The sequence below is a fragment of the Emiliania huxleyi genome (genome assembly GCF_000372725.1).
Source record: "Emiliania huxleyi CCMP1516 unplaced genomic scaffold EMIHUscaffold_1, whole genome shotgun sequence".
In the NCBI taxonomy this organism is placed as follows: domain Eukaryota; phylum Haptophyta; order Isochrysidales; family Noelaerhabdaceae; genus Emiliania; species Emiliania huxleyi.
Window position 1 is genome coordinate 2510891 of NW_005202428.1, and position 14521 is coordinate 2525411.

Below are 14521 nucleotides of genomic sequence, written 5' to 3' on the forward strand. Positions count from 1 at the left end.
CCCCTCTTTGGGCCGCGAGGCTACCATACCATACCCCGGAAAAAGTTGGAACCCGGTGCGGGAGAGAAGAAGAAGAATTCTAGGTCCCAAAGAATTGCAGAACAGCTGAGTCGACTCCCATCCTCCCATCCCTCCCTGGGTTCTCTGTTTTCTTTCTTCCCCCCCTCCCTTGGGTTCGCTGTTTTCTTTCTTGTATCCCTCCCTTGGGTTTTCTCTTCTCTTCTCTTCTCTTTCTTTCTTTAAAGGCTGAGTCGTCCCAAATCAGCAGTTCACCCTCGGGTATATGTTCGTAAGAACCACATACACTGAAAATCCTGCTCGCTGCAGGTGGAGCCCGCGCCGCTCTTATCGCAGAAGCCGAAGAGCTCCTCGCAGCGCTCGCGGCGTGGCAGTCCGAGGCCGCTCCGAGCGCATGCGCGCTCCACCGCGCGGAGCGTCTCTTCGATGTTCAACATCTGATCCCCGTCCGCGTCGTCCGCCGCGAACTCAGCGGCCGCGATGCGCCGCCTCTCGTCTGGATTTGCCAGCAGCGCCCGCGCCCATTCGACGCCTGTCTGGTCGGCAAAGCCACCTCTGCCCTCATCGTCAAGGGAGGAGAAGCGGTTTGGGGACTCGACGGCGGGGGATTCAGGCGCATCTCTGCTCTTGACTGGACGGCGCGGCACCATCCAGCCCGGCTGAAGCTCTGGCCCTGTCTGCAGCAGCCGAGGCGGCGGCGGCGGCGGCAGCGACTGCTTCTCCACTGTCGCCGTCGGCGGCGCTTCGAGGTCTATCGCAGTAGAGTCACCGGGCATAGGTGCTCCTCGTGCTGCCGCGCCGCCCGTCTCACCCGACGCCGCTTCACCCTGGCCCCCGGAGAGTGACTCTCCGAGAAAGCAGCCGTTCCAACGGCAGACGAGGATGAAGAGGAGGAAAAGCCCGTGGTACAGCACTTCGACGCGGTCGCCGAGGCTCAGTTTGAGACGTAGCGCGGCAAGGGACAGAAGGAGCGCAGCCGCCATAGGCCAGCTGCCGCCGCGGCAGAGAGATGCCATGGCAATTGAGCGACGAGGCCGACGGTTTTGGTTGATCGCGAAAACGGACGTAAGTACCGCTCGTTTCATGGGCCGGCGGTACGTCAATGAATAATAAAGAATTAACGGTAAAGAATTAACGGCTACGTGCGGCTGCGGCTGCGAGAGGGGCTGCCGTCGATGACTAGCCACACCACCTCCTCCGGCAAGTCCTTTCGCCGCCAAAGCGCGTACGTACCGACCGGTATTATGACGATCGGCCGTCGATCCCGAAGGGTCGTCGGTTGAGCTAGGGAGCCTGGCGATGGACGCCACCGCGACCCCTCGTGGCATCTCTCTCGCCGTCGGCGAGCCGGGGGCTCGCAGACGGCCGACTTTCTATATAACCAGTAGGACAGCCGTGAGTGTGAATCGGATAAGGAGTTTGCGTCCGTCCACCGTCTTCGTGGACGTCTGTCCTCGTGACACCCACACCCCACACGGCCTGTTTTGCTTCTGTCGTACCGGTATCAGCCTCTCGTTAGAGCATCCGGGACGATCTTGCCATATCCATACCGCACGTGCCGGCTGCGCTCAGGGCTGCAGCAGCGCCGCTCAGGGCCACGCCGTCGCCAGGAGAGGCGGGCGGCCCGACAGGCAGCGCTTCCGGCATGGTTCTGGCAGAGGTTTCGCCGTCCGGGGACGGCGGGGTGGCCGTGGGGACGGACGCGGACGCGGAGAAGATCGAGAAGTTGCTGCGATCGGAGCGGGGCGGGACGCGTCTGACAGCTGTCGGCATTGTCGACGAGAAGATTGGTGACGTCGCTTTTGAGCTGGCAGAAGACATCCCGTTCGCGGCGCTGGAGCAGCGCCTCCTCCACCCTGATGGGTGGGAGGCGCTGGCGGGGACGCTGCTCGGGGAGCCCAGCGCGCGGGCTGGCTACCTCATCAAGAGGGACCTCCTCAAGACCTGGTGGCAGGATGCGACACCTGAGCAGCCTCCCACCAAGGCGGGCGCACCGACGCGCTCGGCGGGCGCCTCAGTAGTGGCGAGCTCGCAGCCGGCCGCGAAACCGGCGGCGATTCTGAGTGCCAAGTACGCCACCGAGCTCGAGGGGCAGGGACTCGACGAGCCGGGTGCGCTCGCCCTTAGCATTACCCTAGAAATCGGAGGGGTAGTGTCGGCAGAGGAGGCGTTGGCACTGGACGGGGCAAAGTACGGCACGTCGCCTGGCCTGGTCAGCAAGGTACGGAAGATGCGGGAGGATGGAGCAAGCCTTTGCCAGGCCCTCAAAGGCGGACGCCGCGCAGTGCTCGAGCACTGCCGCCGTCTGGAGCAGGACTACATTGAACGGGGCATGCAGACAGAGGCCTCGCTGATGCTCAGCCTGCGGTCTGGACTCATGGAGTTCAATGACGAGAAGATCCTCCTCACCTACTTCCAGCGGTACCTCCGCAAGTACTCCGGGCGCGGCCTACCGAGCCTGCCCGTCGACAAGGAGCTCCGCGACGACGTCTTCCGCGAGCAGGAGAAGTCTACGGAGTCGCTCAAGAAGGAGATCGAGGACATCGGGAAGCGGCTCGCCAAGGCGGAGGCGGTGGCGGCAGAGGCCAAGGCCAAGGCGGCGGCGGCCGAGGAGGCGGCGAAGCGGACGGGCAAGTCCAACGTCAAGACCTGCTACTGGTGCGGCGAGGAGGGGCACGTCAAGCCTGATTGCCCCGTCTTCAAAGCCGATTTGCCGAAGGTCAAGAAGGGCAACTGATGCCCTCGGGGCCTAGCCCCGCCGACCTGCCTCGCTCGCACCGCGTGACCCTCACGCACCGCGGGCGGGGCTCGGGACGGTGAGGCGCCCCACCGCGCCGTGGCTGCCCGGGCTTATGAAGAGAGAGCCGACGCCCGTAACAGGGTGGCTCCTTCTCTGATCCCCGCCCGGGCAGCCCGGCGTTTTTCTGTGTTTCCACCTCACAGAGGTGGTGGCGCCTCTCCTCCCCCACACCAGGGCGAGGCAGGCGTCTCCTCCCCTGGTTGTGGTCGTGTGTTTGGTGCGTCGTCTGTGGTAGTCGTTCGTCCCAGTGACAGAGTTTTGGAGTCAGCGCTGAGTCCGGTTGTCTCAACTCGTACTGTGGACGATGGTCCGGCCCCGGCGGAAGCCGAGGGCGAGGAGGAGAATCGGCGGGCGAATATCGACTGGGCGGGCTGCCCAGCCATCGCCGACTCGGCCCCGCCGAAACGGCCAGCCCTCTCTCAGCTCGTTTTGGGATGCAGTCAGCTCCACGCACCTCGAGGCGTCGCGAGCCGGCCACCGGCCGCGCCGCCCCCCAGCGGTGTGGCGGGCATCTCAGCCACGAGTGGCGAGCGGGCAGACGAGGAGGCAATCGGCGACGGCGGGAGCCGCCGCCTTCAAGAGCAGAGCGCGTGGGCCGGGATCGGCCTCGCCGCCGACGAGAGAGCCGTGGCAGCTGCTGGGCTCATTTTGTCGCAGTGGCGGCGCTCGGTGACGCTCCGGACGGAGCGGGTTGGTGCGCTCCGGACGGAGCGTGGGGGAGCCGGACGGCTCCTGGATCGGGCAGCCGGACGGCTGCCAGGTGACTGCGCGCTGGCCGGGATCGGCCTCGCCGCCGACGAGAGAGCCGTGGCTGCCGCTGGGCTCATCCGTTCCCGGTGGCAGCGCTGGGTGTTGCTCCGGACGGAGCGAGCTGAGGCGCTCCGGACGGGGCGTGGGGGAGCCGGACGGCTCCCAAATCGGGCAGCCGGACGGCTGCCAGGTGACTGCGCGCTGGCCGGGATCGGCCTCGCCGCCGACGAGAGAGCCGTAGCAGCCGCTGGGCTCATCCGTTCCCGGTGGCAGCGCTGGATGACGCTCCGAACGGAGCGAGCTGAGGCGCTCCGGACGGGGCGGGGGGGAGCCGGACGGCTCCCAGATCGGGCAGCCGGACGGCCGCCAGGCGACTCCATGAGTGCGGAAGCGTGGGCCAGAGGCGGCGCGAGCTTCGCCGACGTCGACCGACCAGAGCTGGACAGCGTGGTGCGCGCTCGCGCCGCCGGGCTCCTGCAACGACGCTGGAGGAGCAGAGGGCCGCCCGGGACCGGGCGGGCGCCCGGGATCGGTTGCGGCAGGGAGCGCCCCCTCGCGGAGCCGCTCCCGACATGGGTGACTCGCCTCGTCGTCTCCGCCCAACGTCGATGGCGGCGAGGCCGCCTCACGAGCATCGAGGTCGGCTGGGATCGACGGCGAGCCCACGCGCTCGGCGCTCTCGAGGCGCATGTGCGCTTCATGCAGCACGTCGTACGATCCTCCATCCGCCTCGGCCGATGGCGGCGCGGCGGCATGAGAGGAGTCCCCCTCGCGCTTCGTTGGTTGCGTCGTGAACGTCCGCCGTCGTGTGGTGGAGGGCGCAACCTTGCCTCGGACGAGGATTTTGCGGCTCAGCGTGCCCTCGCCGAAGAGTGGATGGGCTGGTACGACAACTATGTCGCCATCCTCAGGCGGCTTCAGTCGGGCGAGACCCCGGGCATTCTCGAGCTCTTCTGCGGCAGCGGCGGCGGCAGCGAAGGCACGAGGAGGTCTGGTGGACGCAGCCACGGTGTCGACCTCTACGACATGCCCGAGTACATCGACAGATTCGGGCCGGAGGCCTTCACGCGGGGCGACGCGATCGACCACGCTCTCATCGGCTTCTTGCGGCACCAACACCGGGCTCTAGCTGCGTTCGCCTCCCCCCCGTGCAAGGAGTATAGCACGGCGAGGGACGCGCGAACGCCGGCGAAGCAGCCCGGGCTCATCGACCACACTCGGGACATGCTGCGCGGGCAGTTCAAGTACTGGTCTATCGAGAACGTGGCCGGGGCGCGCAAGGCCATGAAGGACGCGGTCGAGCTGCGAGGCTCCCTCTTCGGTCTCAAAGTGGCAAGGCCTCGGCTCTTCGAGTCGAGCTTCGAGCTGGTCGTCGACAGAGCCGTCGCCGAGCCCGCCGCACGGCTCGCCAAGCGGTGCTGCCTCGGGCAGCGGCGCAGGTGGCGCAGAAGGGACTCGTTCGGCCGGCCCGTGGGGCCGTGCTGCGGGGGCAACATATTCTCGCCCCTAGGGGAGCATCCGATGCGGTGCTCGGTCGAGCAGTGCGCAGACGCGATGGGGATCGACGTGGGGCACATGTCGTACCCGCGGCTCGCTCAGTCCATCCCTCCCGACTACAACCGGCTCCGCTACGCGCAGTGCTGCGCTGCGATAGCCAAGGATCGGTTCGGCGTGCCCTTCATCTCCTTCGACGAGATGCGACGGCGGCCCGCTTGGGCAAAACGTGAGATCGCCCGCTGGCTCCGTGGCGCCGGCGACGCCGAGCCTGCCGCTGCTCTCGAGTGGCAGGGTAGGGCGGCGGCGCCGGAGCGCGCAGAGGCGCCTCAGACGGCACCGGCTGGAGCCGGCTGCGACGGTGAGCGGACATTCACAGACGAGGAGCTCGTCTTCCGCGAGCTCTTCTACTCATATGTCGGCGGCTTCGACCAGCAGCGCGTTGACGGCGAGGTCAAGGCGGGCTGGCTCGACGAGCTGCTGCCGAATCGACGTCTCGATCGGCTCGAGGCGGGCTCTCTCACCGGGCACAACACGTACCTGGACGTGCCCGGCCCGGAGCTGGAGGCGGCGTGGCCGGCCATCGAGGCCGCGCTGGCCGCCCCGGCCACCTCGGTCGTGGTGAGAGTCGACCGCGACGTCGCCGAGCGATGGCGAGAGCGGGGCTTCTCTCCCCCCGACGTGCCGGCGAGTTACTGGCGGGGCGGCGCTCCCTCGCCGGGTCTCGCCTCTCGCCCGGCCCTGGTCGCGGGCGGTCGCCTGTGGGCGAGCCGGGAGAGCCGTCTCGACCACTCTGAGGCTCGCGAGTACATGGACTGGCGGGATCAGACGGGCTGGAAGCCAGACGCTCTGGAGAAGGCGGCTGCCACCTACCGTCCTCTCCCACACGCGCCCGAGGCGTGGGCTCACGCCGCTAGGGCCGGGTCGGGCGACCTCGGAGCTGCCGAGATGGCCAGGTATCCGGTGATGAGGGAGGAGGTCCGGTTAGCCATGACTGAGGGGGTCAGCGTCTCGACCGAGGCCGAGCTGGGCAGGTACGAGGTCGCGCAGTACCCCTTCTCCTCCCTCCAGGCCGAGTCGCAGTGCGGCAGGGAGGTGGACCGGGCTCTGTTGGCCGGCCATCTCGAGCCCGTCCCTCTCTCGGAGTACGACCAGGTGCGCTGCGTGCATCCCTGGACCATCGTGGACCAGGGCGGCGGCAAACATCGAGCGTGTCAGTCGTACGACGTCGGCCTCAACCGAGTGACGAGGACGGCTCCGTTTGCCCTCCCTTCGGCTTGGAACGTGGACCGGCTGCTCGGCCCGGATTCGCACTTTGTCAAGCATGACTTGCGCGATGGGTTCTGGGGCGTGCGGATCAACCGCGCGTCTCGGAATCACTTTGTCCTGCGCCACCCTATCACGGGCATGCTTGTGCGCTGCACGAGCTTGCCGTTTGGCTGGGCGGACTCGCCGCGCATCTTCTGCGCCGTCACCGAGACCATCGCGGCTATGGTTCGGCGGCGCTGTGCGGGCCGCGGCGTGCACATTCTCGCGTACGTAGACGACTTTTTGATCGTGGGTGACTCCGAGGAGGCGGCGCGCTATGGCGGCGCCGTCTTCGAGGCGGTCTGCCAGGAGATGGGCCTCGAGTGGGCGCCGCACAAGGCGCGAGGACCGTGCCGGTGCATCGAGTTCCTCGGGCTCCTCATCTGCAACTTCCCAGGCCGCCGATGCATCGCCCTGACCGAGGCGAGGCAGCAGAGGCTGCAGGGAATGATCACGGACTGGCTGTCGAGGCGCCGACTCGACGGGCGGCCGGCCGAGGCGGAGCCGGTCGAGTTGGCTCGCCTTCTCGGCCATATGGTCTTCGCCTCGCAGGTCATCCCCGGCGGGCGGACGTATATGCAGGGTACGCTCTCGCAGTTCCAGGGCCTCGAGGTCGACTGGAGACGTGGGAAGGTGCGGGTGGCGACGCCAGCGCCTGAGCGGCGTCGCCGTCCCGGCCCCACCCCTCGCTCTCCGTGGCGCCAGATCGAGCTGAGCGCGGACTTCTTCCGCGACCTCGAGTGGTGGTCGGCGATGCTGGCTCGGCGCAACTGCACCGATCTGGACCGGCGGCCTCGCGCCATCGCCGCTATCACAGGTACCGACGCGAGCGACTGGGGCACAGGCCAGCTCGCCTGGCTCGACGGCCAACGTGCCGAGGTGCAGCTGCAGTTCAGCCCGGTCGAGCAGGCGTGGTCCATCAACGCTCGAGAGCTGTTCGGCATCCTCCGGGTCGTCCAGTTCTACGGCGAGCAGCTTCAGGGCAGCGCGGTGCTGGTCGAGGGCGACAACACCGCCGCCATCGGCGCCGCGCAGAACCAGGCGTCGACGGCGGTGTCGATGCAGGAGACGCTGCGCCGGCTGCTCGAGACGGCGGAGAGGTGGGACATCGAGCTCCGCTTCGTCCACACGCCGGGCGTGCTCCTCCACCGGCCCGACCAAACCTCGAGAGGCGATCCCATCGAGGAGCCGCGGGTGCGGCTAGCGGCGGCGGAGTTCGCCGCCATCGAGCGCCTGACGGGACGTTTCACCGAGTTCGTGGGCGCCGAGAGGCGACACGCCGCCGCCGAGGTCGGGGCGCAGCACAAGTGCCCGGGTGGAGGCAGCCCCCAATCCCCAGGTGGTGAGGATGGGTGCGTCGGTGGCGGGCTGGCCGCCACAGTCGCGGGCGGCAAGCCGCCTCCCCACCTCTGGGTGCACCCCACGCACAGCACGGTGGGCTCCGCCCTGCGGCGTGTGGGGGAGCGACTTTCAGAGGCGGGCGGTCAGAGGATCAGTGGAGTCGTGGTGGTACCGGACGCACCAAACGCAGGCTGGTCTCGGCTGCTTCGCCATTTTTCAATATTGGGACGCTATGCCGTCGATGATGGCCCTCAGACCCGGGGGGAGGGGGTAGTCGAGATGCAGCAGATGGGGAGATTCGTCAGCTGTCGAGTCCGGCGCCCGACGCTCATCCTGTCTTTTCCCCGGGCGTCAGGCGCGACGCCGGCGCTCCTCCCTTGCGGCCGGCCACAGGTCATGATGGCCGGCTCGTTCCTCTGGAGCCCTCCGGGGCCGAAGGCTAAGTCGACGGAGAGAGGCAACCTCGTCCAGGTCGCCTCCACCTTCGACCCGTCGGCGGTCGAGCCCGACCGCGGCGGATGGCCCATCGCAGTGGCCGAGCTCTTGGGCGTGCGCGGGAAGCTGCGTACCTTCGAGCTCCTGGACGGCAGCGCGCGCGGCGGGTGCAGCTACTATGACGGCTCGACTCGCTCGCCATGGGAGTACAACAGTTCGGACCTCGCCAACTACTGGCTCGTCAACGACTTCGTCACTCGGGAGGATCCCTCGGGCGCCGGGGTCGTAGGCCGCTTCTCCTTCGATTGGAAGGCGGCCGTGCAGCAGCTGGAGAGGTGGCGGGCGCAGAGCGCCACGGGCGGTGCCACCCCGCCGACCGACGGCGACGCCACGCTAGCCGAGGCGATTGGGGGCTTGCGGGTCGACGAGGGCGGCAACTCTCCAGACGACGCCTTGAAGCTGGCTCGTGCCTCAGCGGACGAGGCAGCAGCGGCGCGGAGGCGCGTCGTGCCGAACGCCGCTCCAGCTGCCAGCTCGAAGGACCGAGAGCCGTCGGTCTCGGGCGCCGTCCAGCACTGCCAGAGCCGCGGCATGACATGCGCGGGCTGTGGAGTTGTGTTTGGGCTGGGCGCCAAGATCGAGCCGCGTGGCGCCGGCTTCGTACACGCCGGCCGTGACGAATGCGGCCGAGCCGCCGACGAGAAGGCTCCGGCTGTCATCGAGTCGGTGAGCCGGAGGGAGGCGTCCCTCGAGACGGTCCTGGGCGCCGGACGTGTCGAGACGGCGCTCAAGTGCCTCCAAGGGGGGTGCAGTGCCACAGGCGACAAGTACATCTGTGGACGCTGCGGCTCCTACGGGCTCCACCGCGAGTGCGCGGGCTTGTCGAAATACCAGGTCGAGCCGGGACAGCTCGTCTGTGCCGTGTGCAGGGCCGAAGCCATGACGCCGGACGGCCACTCACCCACCGACCTCGTCCTCCGACGCGCCGCTCGGACGATGCTCGCCGAGCTGGGCACCAAGGCGTCCTCCACGTCGAAGAACCACGCGGAGTTCACCCGTCTCGAGGAGGTGTGGGCTACGAGTATGGGCGGCGGCGTCGTCCTGCCCCGCTACCGTGTCGAGTCGATGCTCGAGTTTATCAACTGGCTCGCGATGGACTCCGGCCGCGCTCGCTCGTTCGAGACGATCCTGAGGGCGGCGGGCGGAGTCATCGCCAAGACCACCGCCAACGGCATAATGTCCGACCCCCGGGTGAAGGCGCTCCGCGCGAGGATGGTCAGCCTGATCGGCGAGCTCGCGCAGCCGTGCACGCACACCACGCGCAAGCTCGCTCGACTCGTTCTCGACGAGACGCTCAAGACGTGCTGCACCGGCGCCAAGGCGGAGGCAGTCTACTCGAGTCATCGCGTCATGTTCCTCCTTGAGGTGATGATGGGGTTGCGGCTCGGCGAGACGACGGGCCGCCAGCACGGCGTCGCCGCCTGCGACGTGTGGATCGTCAACCCGCTCTCAGAGCGATGTGCCGAGATGGGGACGACTGTTGCCGCCCACCTCGAGTCCACGAAGACGGCCCAGGGGAAGGGCCGGTGGGCTCACTGTGTGGGCACGTCACTCACCTCTGAGTTCAGCCTCGAGTCTGCCGTGCGGGATCTGTGGCGTGTGCAGGGGCACTCGACCGAGACGGTCACGGTGGACGGCTTCAAGGTGGAGCGGCCGGACTACTCTGTCGTGCAGCTGCGTGTCGGGGCGAGCCTGCCAGACGGCGCTTTCGACACCTTCGTCGGGGCCCTCGGCCGGCTGCCGAGTGACCACCCGCTCCGGCCAGCGGCCAAATACCTTGGCCGCACCGCGACTCAGAAGAGGAGGGCGGCGACCATCGAGGAGGGCGATCGGTACGTCAACCTCGTTGGGGGAGCCAAGGGTTCTGCCAGACTCCGCGCTGCCAGCGAGTGGTTGGCGGGACTGGGGCTCACCCAGTACGCCGCCGTCGTCAAAGGCCCGCTCATCCGGGCGACAGACGGCGGGCGCCTCACCGATACTCCGCTAGAGACTGGCTCGTCATATAGCCATTCTACGAAAGCGCTCAAGCTCGCGTACGAGCTCCTCCGCGAGCGCGACGAGGAGGACCTCGAGCTTGCGATTGAGGAGGACGAGGCGGGCAACCCGATCGTCAAGTTTGCCCACCATTCGAACCGACGGTTCTCGGACAAGGTGGCGCGGGACACGAGCGATGTCACGGGCGCTACCATCACAGACATCGACTGCATCTTCGGCTGGAACGAGCAGGAGCGAGAGAGGTCGATGCAGCAGCACTACGCCGGCCTCGATCTCGCCTCGCGCATCGAGCGGCTCGCGCGAGTGACTATGATGGTGTAGTGGCTGAGGGGCTGTGGGGCAGGGCTCGAGATCATGTTCTACGATGGATGGCGATGGGGGTTGGTCCTGCAACGGTGTCTCGTGCGGAGCAGTGGTGTGCTGTCGCGCGAGGGTTGCAGGCGTGAGGGTCGAGGGTACCTTTTCCCCCCTTTGCTATTAACAATGCTTTGGAATCTATGAACATGACCTCGAGTGGAGCCCCAGTCCTCGACAGGCTCATGACGATCGGCCGTCGATCCCGAAGGGTCGTCGGTTGAGCTAGGGAGCCTGGCGATGGACGCCACCGCGACCCCTCGTGGCATCTCTCTCGCCGTCGGCGAGCCGGGGGCTCGCAGACGGCCGACTTTCTATATAACCAGTAGGACAGCCGTGAGTGTGAATCGGATAAGGAGTTTGCGTCCGTCCACCGTCTTCGTGGACGTCTGTCCTCGTGACACCCACACCCCACACGGCCTGTTTTGCTTCCCCACCCACCCTCCCTATTGTGTGCGCTGTCGCGTTTTGGGGTTGGTCCTGCAACGGTGTCTCGTGCGGAGCAGTGGTGTGCTGTCGCGCGAGGGTTGCAGGCGTGAGGGTCGAGGGTACCTTTTCCCCCCTTTGCTATTAACAATGCTTTGGAATCTATGAACATGACCTCGAGTGGAGCCCCAGTCCTCGACAGGCTCACACGTACGTACGAACCATGGTACGAACAAAAGCCGTTCTTGCCCCGCCGCGGTACGTTTACACGCGCCTGAAAGCGATAACTCGGGCGCCGTTCAAATTAAACCCAACATGCAACAACTGCACGCGCTCAAATTAAAACATCAGAAAGTCAGGACCTTAAATACGAGCGTCATTTTGTATGCCCACCCACCCTTGTTCGTGGGGACCCCCCCGCCGGTCGGTGGCCTGCCCCCGAGGTGGACCGGACCCCCCCTCCGGTCGGTCGCTCTCTCGGCGGCGGGAGGTGTGACGACCGACCCCCCCCTCGGTCGGTGTCCTTGCCGTGAGCCCCCTCAAACGCTCTCTCTCCCTCCTTCTCGCCATGCCGCCACGGGCGCTTCGAAATCGCCGGTTTTCACTATGAAAACTAGTTACGCAGCCAAGCGCCAAGGAGACTTCTTCGCCGAGGCCCGAGCAAGCCCGACCCCACACATATGTGGAGCATCTACGCAGTCGCAGGCGGCCTGGTCCTGCTTGCCGTCTCGCTTTGTACAAGCTCTGGTCGCGCTCAAGCGGCTCGTCAACGGGTACAGTGTGTCGCCGGCGAAGCTAATCGTATGGACGACGACGACCAGAGTGTGGACATGGACCAGCTCGTGTTCCGACCCAATCCTGAGCGTCTCGGTCTCGTGTCTCGAGCTCAGCCGCCACTCGGACGACGATCGACGAGGAGTGATTAGACGGGGAGTGAGAGCGAGAGGGCGCTTGGTCTCTGTATTTCGAGATACTAATTTATTCACAGCTGCGGCGAGCGTGTGCGGTGTGTGTGACCCTCGAGCCAACCCGACCGACCCCCCCTCGGTCTGCGCTCCGAGCGACCGACCGGACCCCCCCTCCGGGCCGTCCGGTCTGCGGTCTTCCGCGGCCCGCGTCGACCCCGGACCCCCCCCCTGCGGTCGGTCGGTCTCTGCGCTGGGCGCTCAAACCGCAAACTCGGCCTGTTCACTACAAGATGACGCTCGTATAACTAGGACATTTTAATCACACACATCACGTCTGAAGAAAATAGGTGGGCGCACACTAATACAAAAATGAAGCTGTGGCTCCCGCTAAATGGACCCGAAGGCCCCGGTAAACGACCCAAAGAGAGCGGTGTCCTTGGTAATGGCGAGGAGCGGACCCGACTCCTCGATCGAGTCTGCAAACTTCTCGTAGTGCGAAGTGTCGTCGCTGGAGGACACGTCCGGCGCAATGTACGGCTCCATGGTCTTGTTGTACAGCGCCGCCCAGTTGAGCCCGCGGTACCACTTTTGCTTCTTGATCTCCTCCGCGCCCCCGCCGTTCTTCGTGCTGCCGATGCGCTTTGTGCGGTCGGCGGTGAGGAGCTTGCGAATCAGCTCCTTGGCGGTGGGCTCAAAGTGGCGCGGGCACTCGTGCCTGCCCGAGGGGAGCCGAGGAGAGCCGAGGTGAGCCGATGCGAGCCGAGGTGAGCGGCTCCTGTAGATGGTGTCGCGCCTCCCCGCGAGGATCTTTTGGTAAATGCCGAAGGGCGAGTCGTCAAAGAAGGGGGGGTAGCCCGCCTGGGGGGGAGGGGAGGAGCACCGCCGGAGGGGGTGGGAGTGCGACCCCCCCTGTGAGCCGGACACCGCCGACTCCGAGCGCTCCGCCAACCGCCTGCGGGAGGAGTGGGTGGGTCGCATCTAGGGGCAGCCCGCCAGCATCTCGTAGATGACGATGCCGAGCGCCCACCAGTCGACCGCAAAGTTGTGCCTGGGAAAGAAAAGGGGGCGCCGGACTCACAGAAAGCGGTGAGCCGCGCGCGCCGTCGAGTGCTGCGTCGCCCCCCCTGGACTGGATGATCTCCGGCTAGATCTCGGCCAGATCTCGGCCAGATCTCGGCTAGATCTCGGCTAGAGTCGCGCCCCTTGGACTGGATGATCTCCGGCGCGAGGTACTCGGGCGTGCCTACAGGGAGGGAGAGAGGCACGCAGTCACAACACGCAGCCACCGGCAGGCAGGCTCGGCTCCTCACCCGCTGCAGAGATCTCCCCGCAGGCACAGCTCTCCCGAGGTGCTCTGTGCGAGGTGCTCTCGCGTGCCGCACAGAGTGCGGGTGCGGTCCTCTCGGGCGATCTCGGGCGATCTCGGGCGATCTCGGGCGTGCCGCAGAGAGTCCAGGTGCGGTCCGCCACGCGCTTGGCGAACCCGAAGTCGACCAGCTTGAGGAAGCCGCGCCTGAGCAGCGGGGCGGAGCAGCGGGGGCGGAGCAGCGGGGGCGGGTGACTCGCGGGCGAGGGCGAGGAGAGAAGGGAGGGAGGCGAGGGGAGGTGCGGCCGGATCTCTCGGCGGATCTCGGCGGATCTCGGCCGGATCTCGCCCGTCGAGCAGCAGGTTCTCCGGCTTGAGGTCGCGGTACACGACGCCGATCCCGTGCAAGTGCTGCACCGCCATCACGGCCTGCGCGAGAGGCAGCAAAGATGCAGCAAAGAGGCAGCAAAGATGCAGCCGAGAGGCAGCCGAGAGGCAGCCGAGCAGCCGAGAGGCAGCCGAGAGGCAGCCGAGAGGCAGCCGAGAGGCAGCCGAGAGGCAGCCGAGAGGCAGCCGAGAGGCAGCCGAGAGGCAGCCGAGAGGCAGCCGAGAGGCAGCCGAGAGGCAGCCGAGAGGCAGCCGAGAGGCAGCCGAGAGGCAGCCGAGAGGCAGCCGAGGCCGTGCAGGCGCTGTCGTCGCCTGCGCGGCGTAGAAGCGCGCGCCCTCGTTGGAGAAGCGCGCGGCCTAAGGGACGGGGACACGTCCGCGACACGTCCGCGACACGTCCGCGACACGCCCGAGCGGCGCCCCTCTGTGTGTGGGGGGTGGCGGTGTAGCTGGCGGCCGCCTTGCGGAGGTGGGAGAAGAGCTCTCCGCCAGGCACGTACTCGAGCAGCATGTACAGGCTCCTCTCGTCCTGAGTATAACATAATATAATATAATATATAATAGTACTCGAGCAGCATGTACAGGCTCCTCTCGTCCTGAGGGGAGAGGCGGCACAGCTGGCCGCCCTAGCTCACCGCCCTCCCTCCCGCCTCTTGTGTGACGTCGGCGAGTGCTGTCTCGCTCTCGGGCGGCTCGCGCGGGCTCCTCTCGTCTGGAAGGCGTGTCTCCATGTGCATGTGCGTGTGCATGTGCATGTGCATGTGCATGTGCATGTGCATGTGCATGTGCATGTGCATGTGCATGTGCATGTGCATGTGCATGTGTCGCGGAGAGAGCGAAGAGAAGGAGAGAGAGGGAGTGGGACAGACAGACAGACAGACAGACAGACAGACAGACAGACAGACAGACAGACAGACAGACACAGAGAGAGAGAGAGAG

The 14521-nt window shown here is 66.7% G+C and overlaps 3 protein-coding genes across 3 annotated transcripts; 1 reads left to right on the forward strand and 2 right to left on the reverse strand.

Moving 5' to 3' along the window:
- Positions 1–1663: 1663 nt before the first annotated feature.
- EMIHUDRAFT_194746 (hypothetical protein) lies at positions 1664–2755 on the forward strand (the record flags this gene model as incomplete). Its single annotated transcript, XM_005794428.1, has 3 exons — positions 1664–2239; positions 2333–2506; positions 2687–2755. 3 exons carry the CDS (start codon positions 1664–1666, stop codon positions 2753–2755), a joined length of 819 nt encoding a protein of 272 aa, XP_005794485.1.
- A 576-nt stretch (positions 2756–3331) lies between these two features.
- Positions 3332–4258, reverse strand: EMIHUDRAFT_194747 (hypothetical protein; the record flags this gene model as incomplete). Its single annotated transcript, XM_005794429.1, has 2 exons — positions 3332–3843; positions 4141–4258. The coding sequence occupies 2 exons, from the start codon at positions 4256–4258 to the stop codon at positions 3332–3334; spliced, it is 630 nt and encodes a 209-aa protein (XP_005794486.1).
- An 8018-nt stretch (positions 4259–12276) lies between these two features.
- EMIHUDRAFT_425794 (hypothetical protein) lies at positions 12277–14129 on the reverse strand (the record flags this gene model as incomplete). Its single annotated transcript, XM_005794430.1, has 5 exons — positions 13977–14129; positions 13452–13624; positions 13272–13402; positions 12901–12962; positions 12277–12747 (listed from the first exon to the last, which is right to left on the reverse strand). Exons 1-5 carry the CDS (start codon positions 14091–14093, stop codon positions 12277–12279), a joined length of 954 nt encoding a protein of 317 aa, XP_005794487.1. The 5' UTR covers positions 14094–14129.
- Between the last annotated feature and the right edge of the window lie 392 nt (positions 14130–14521).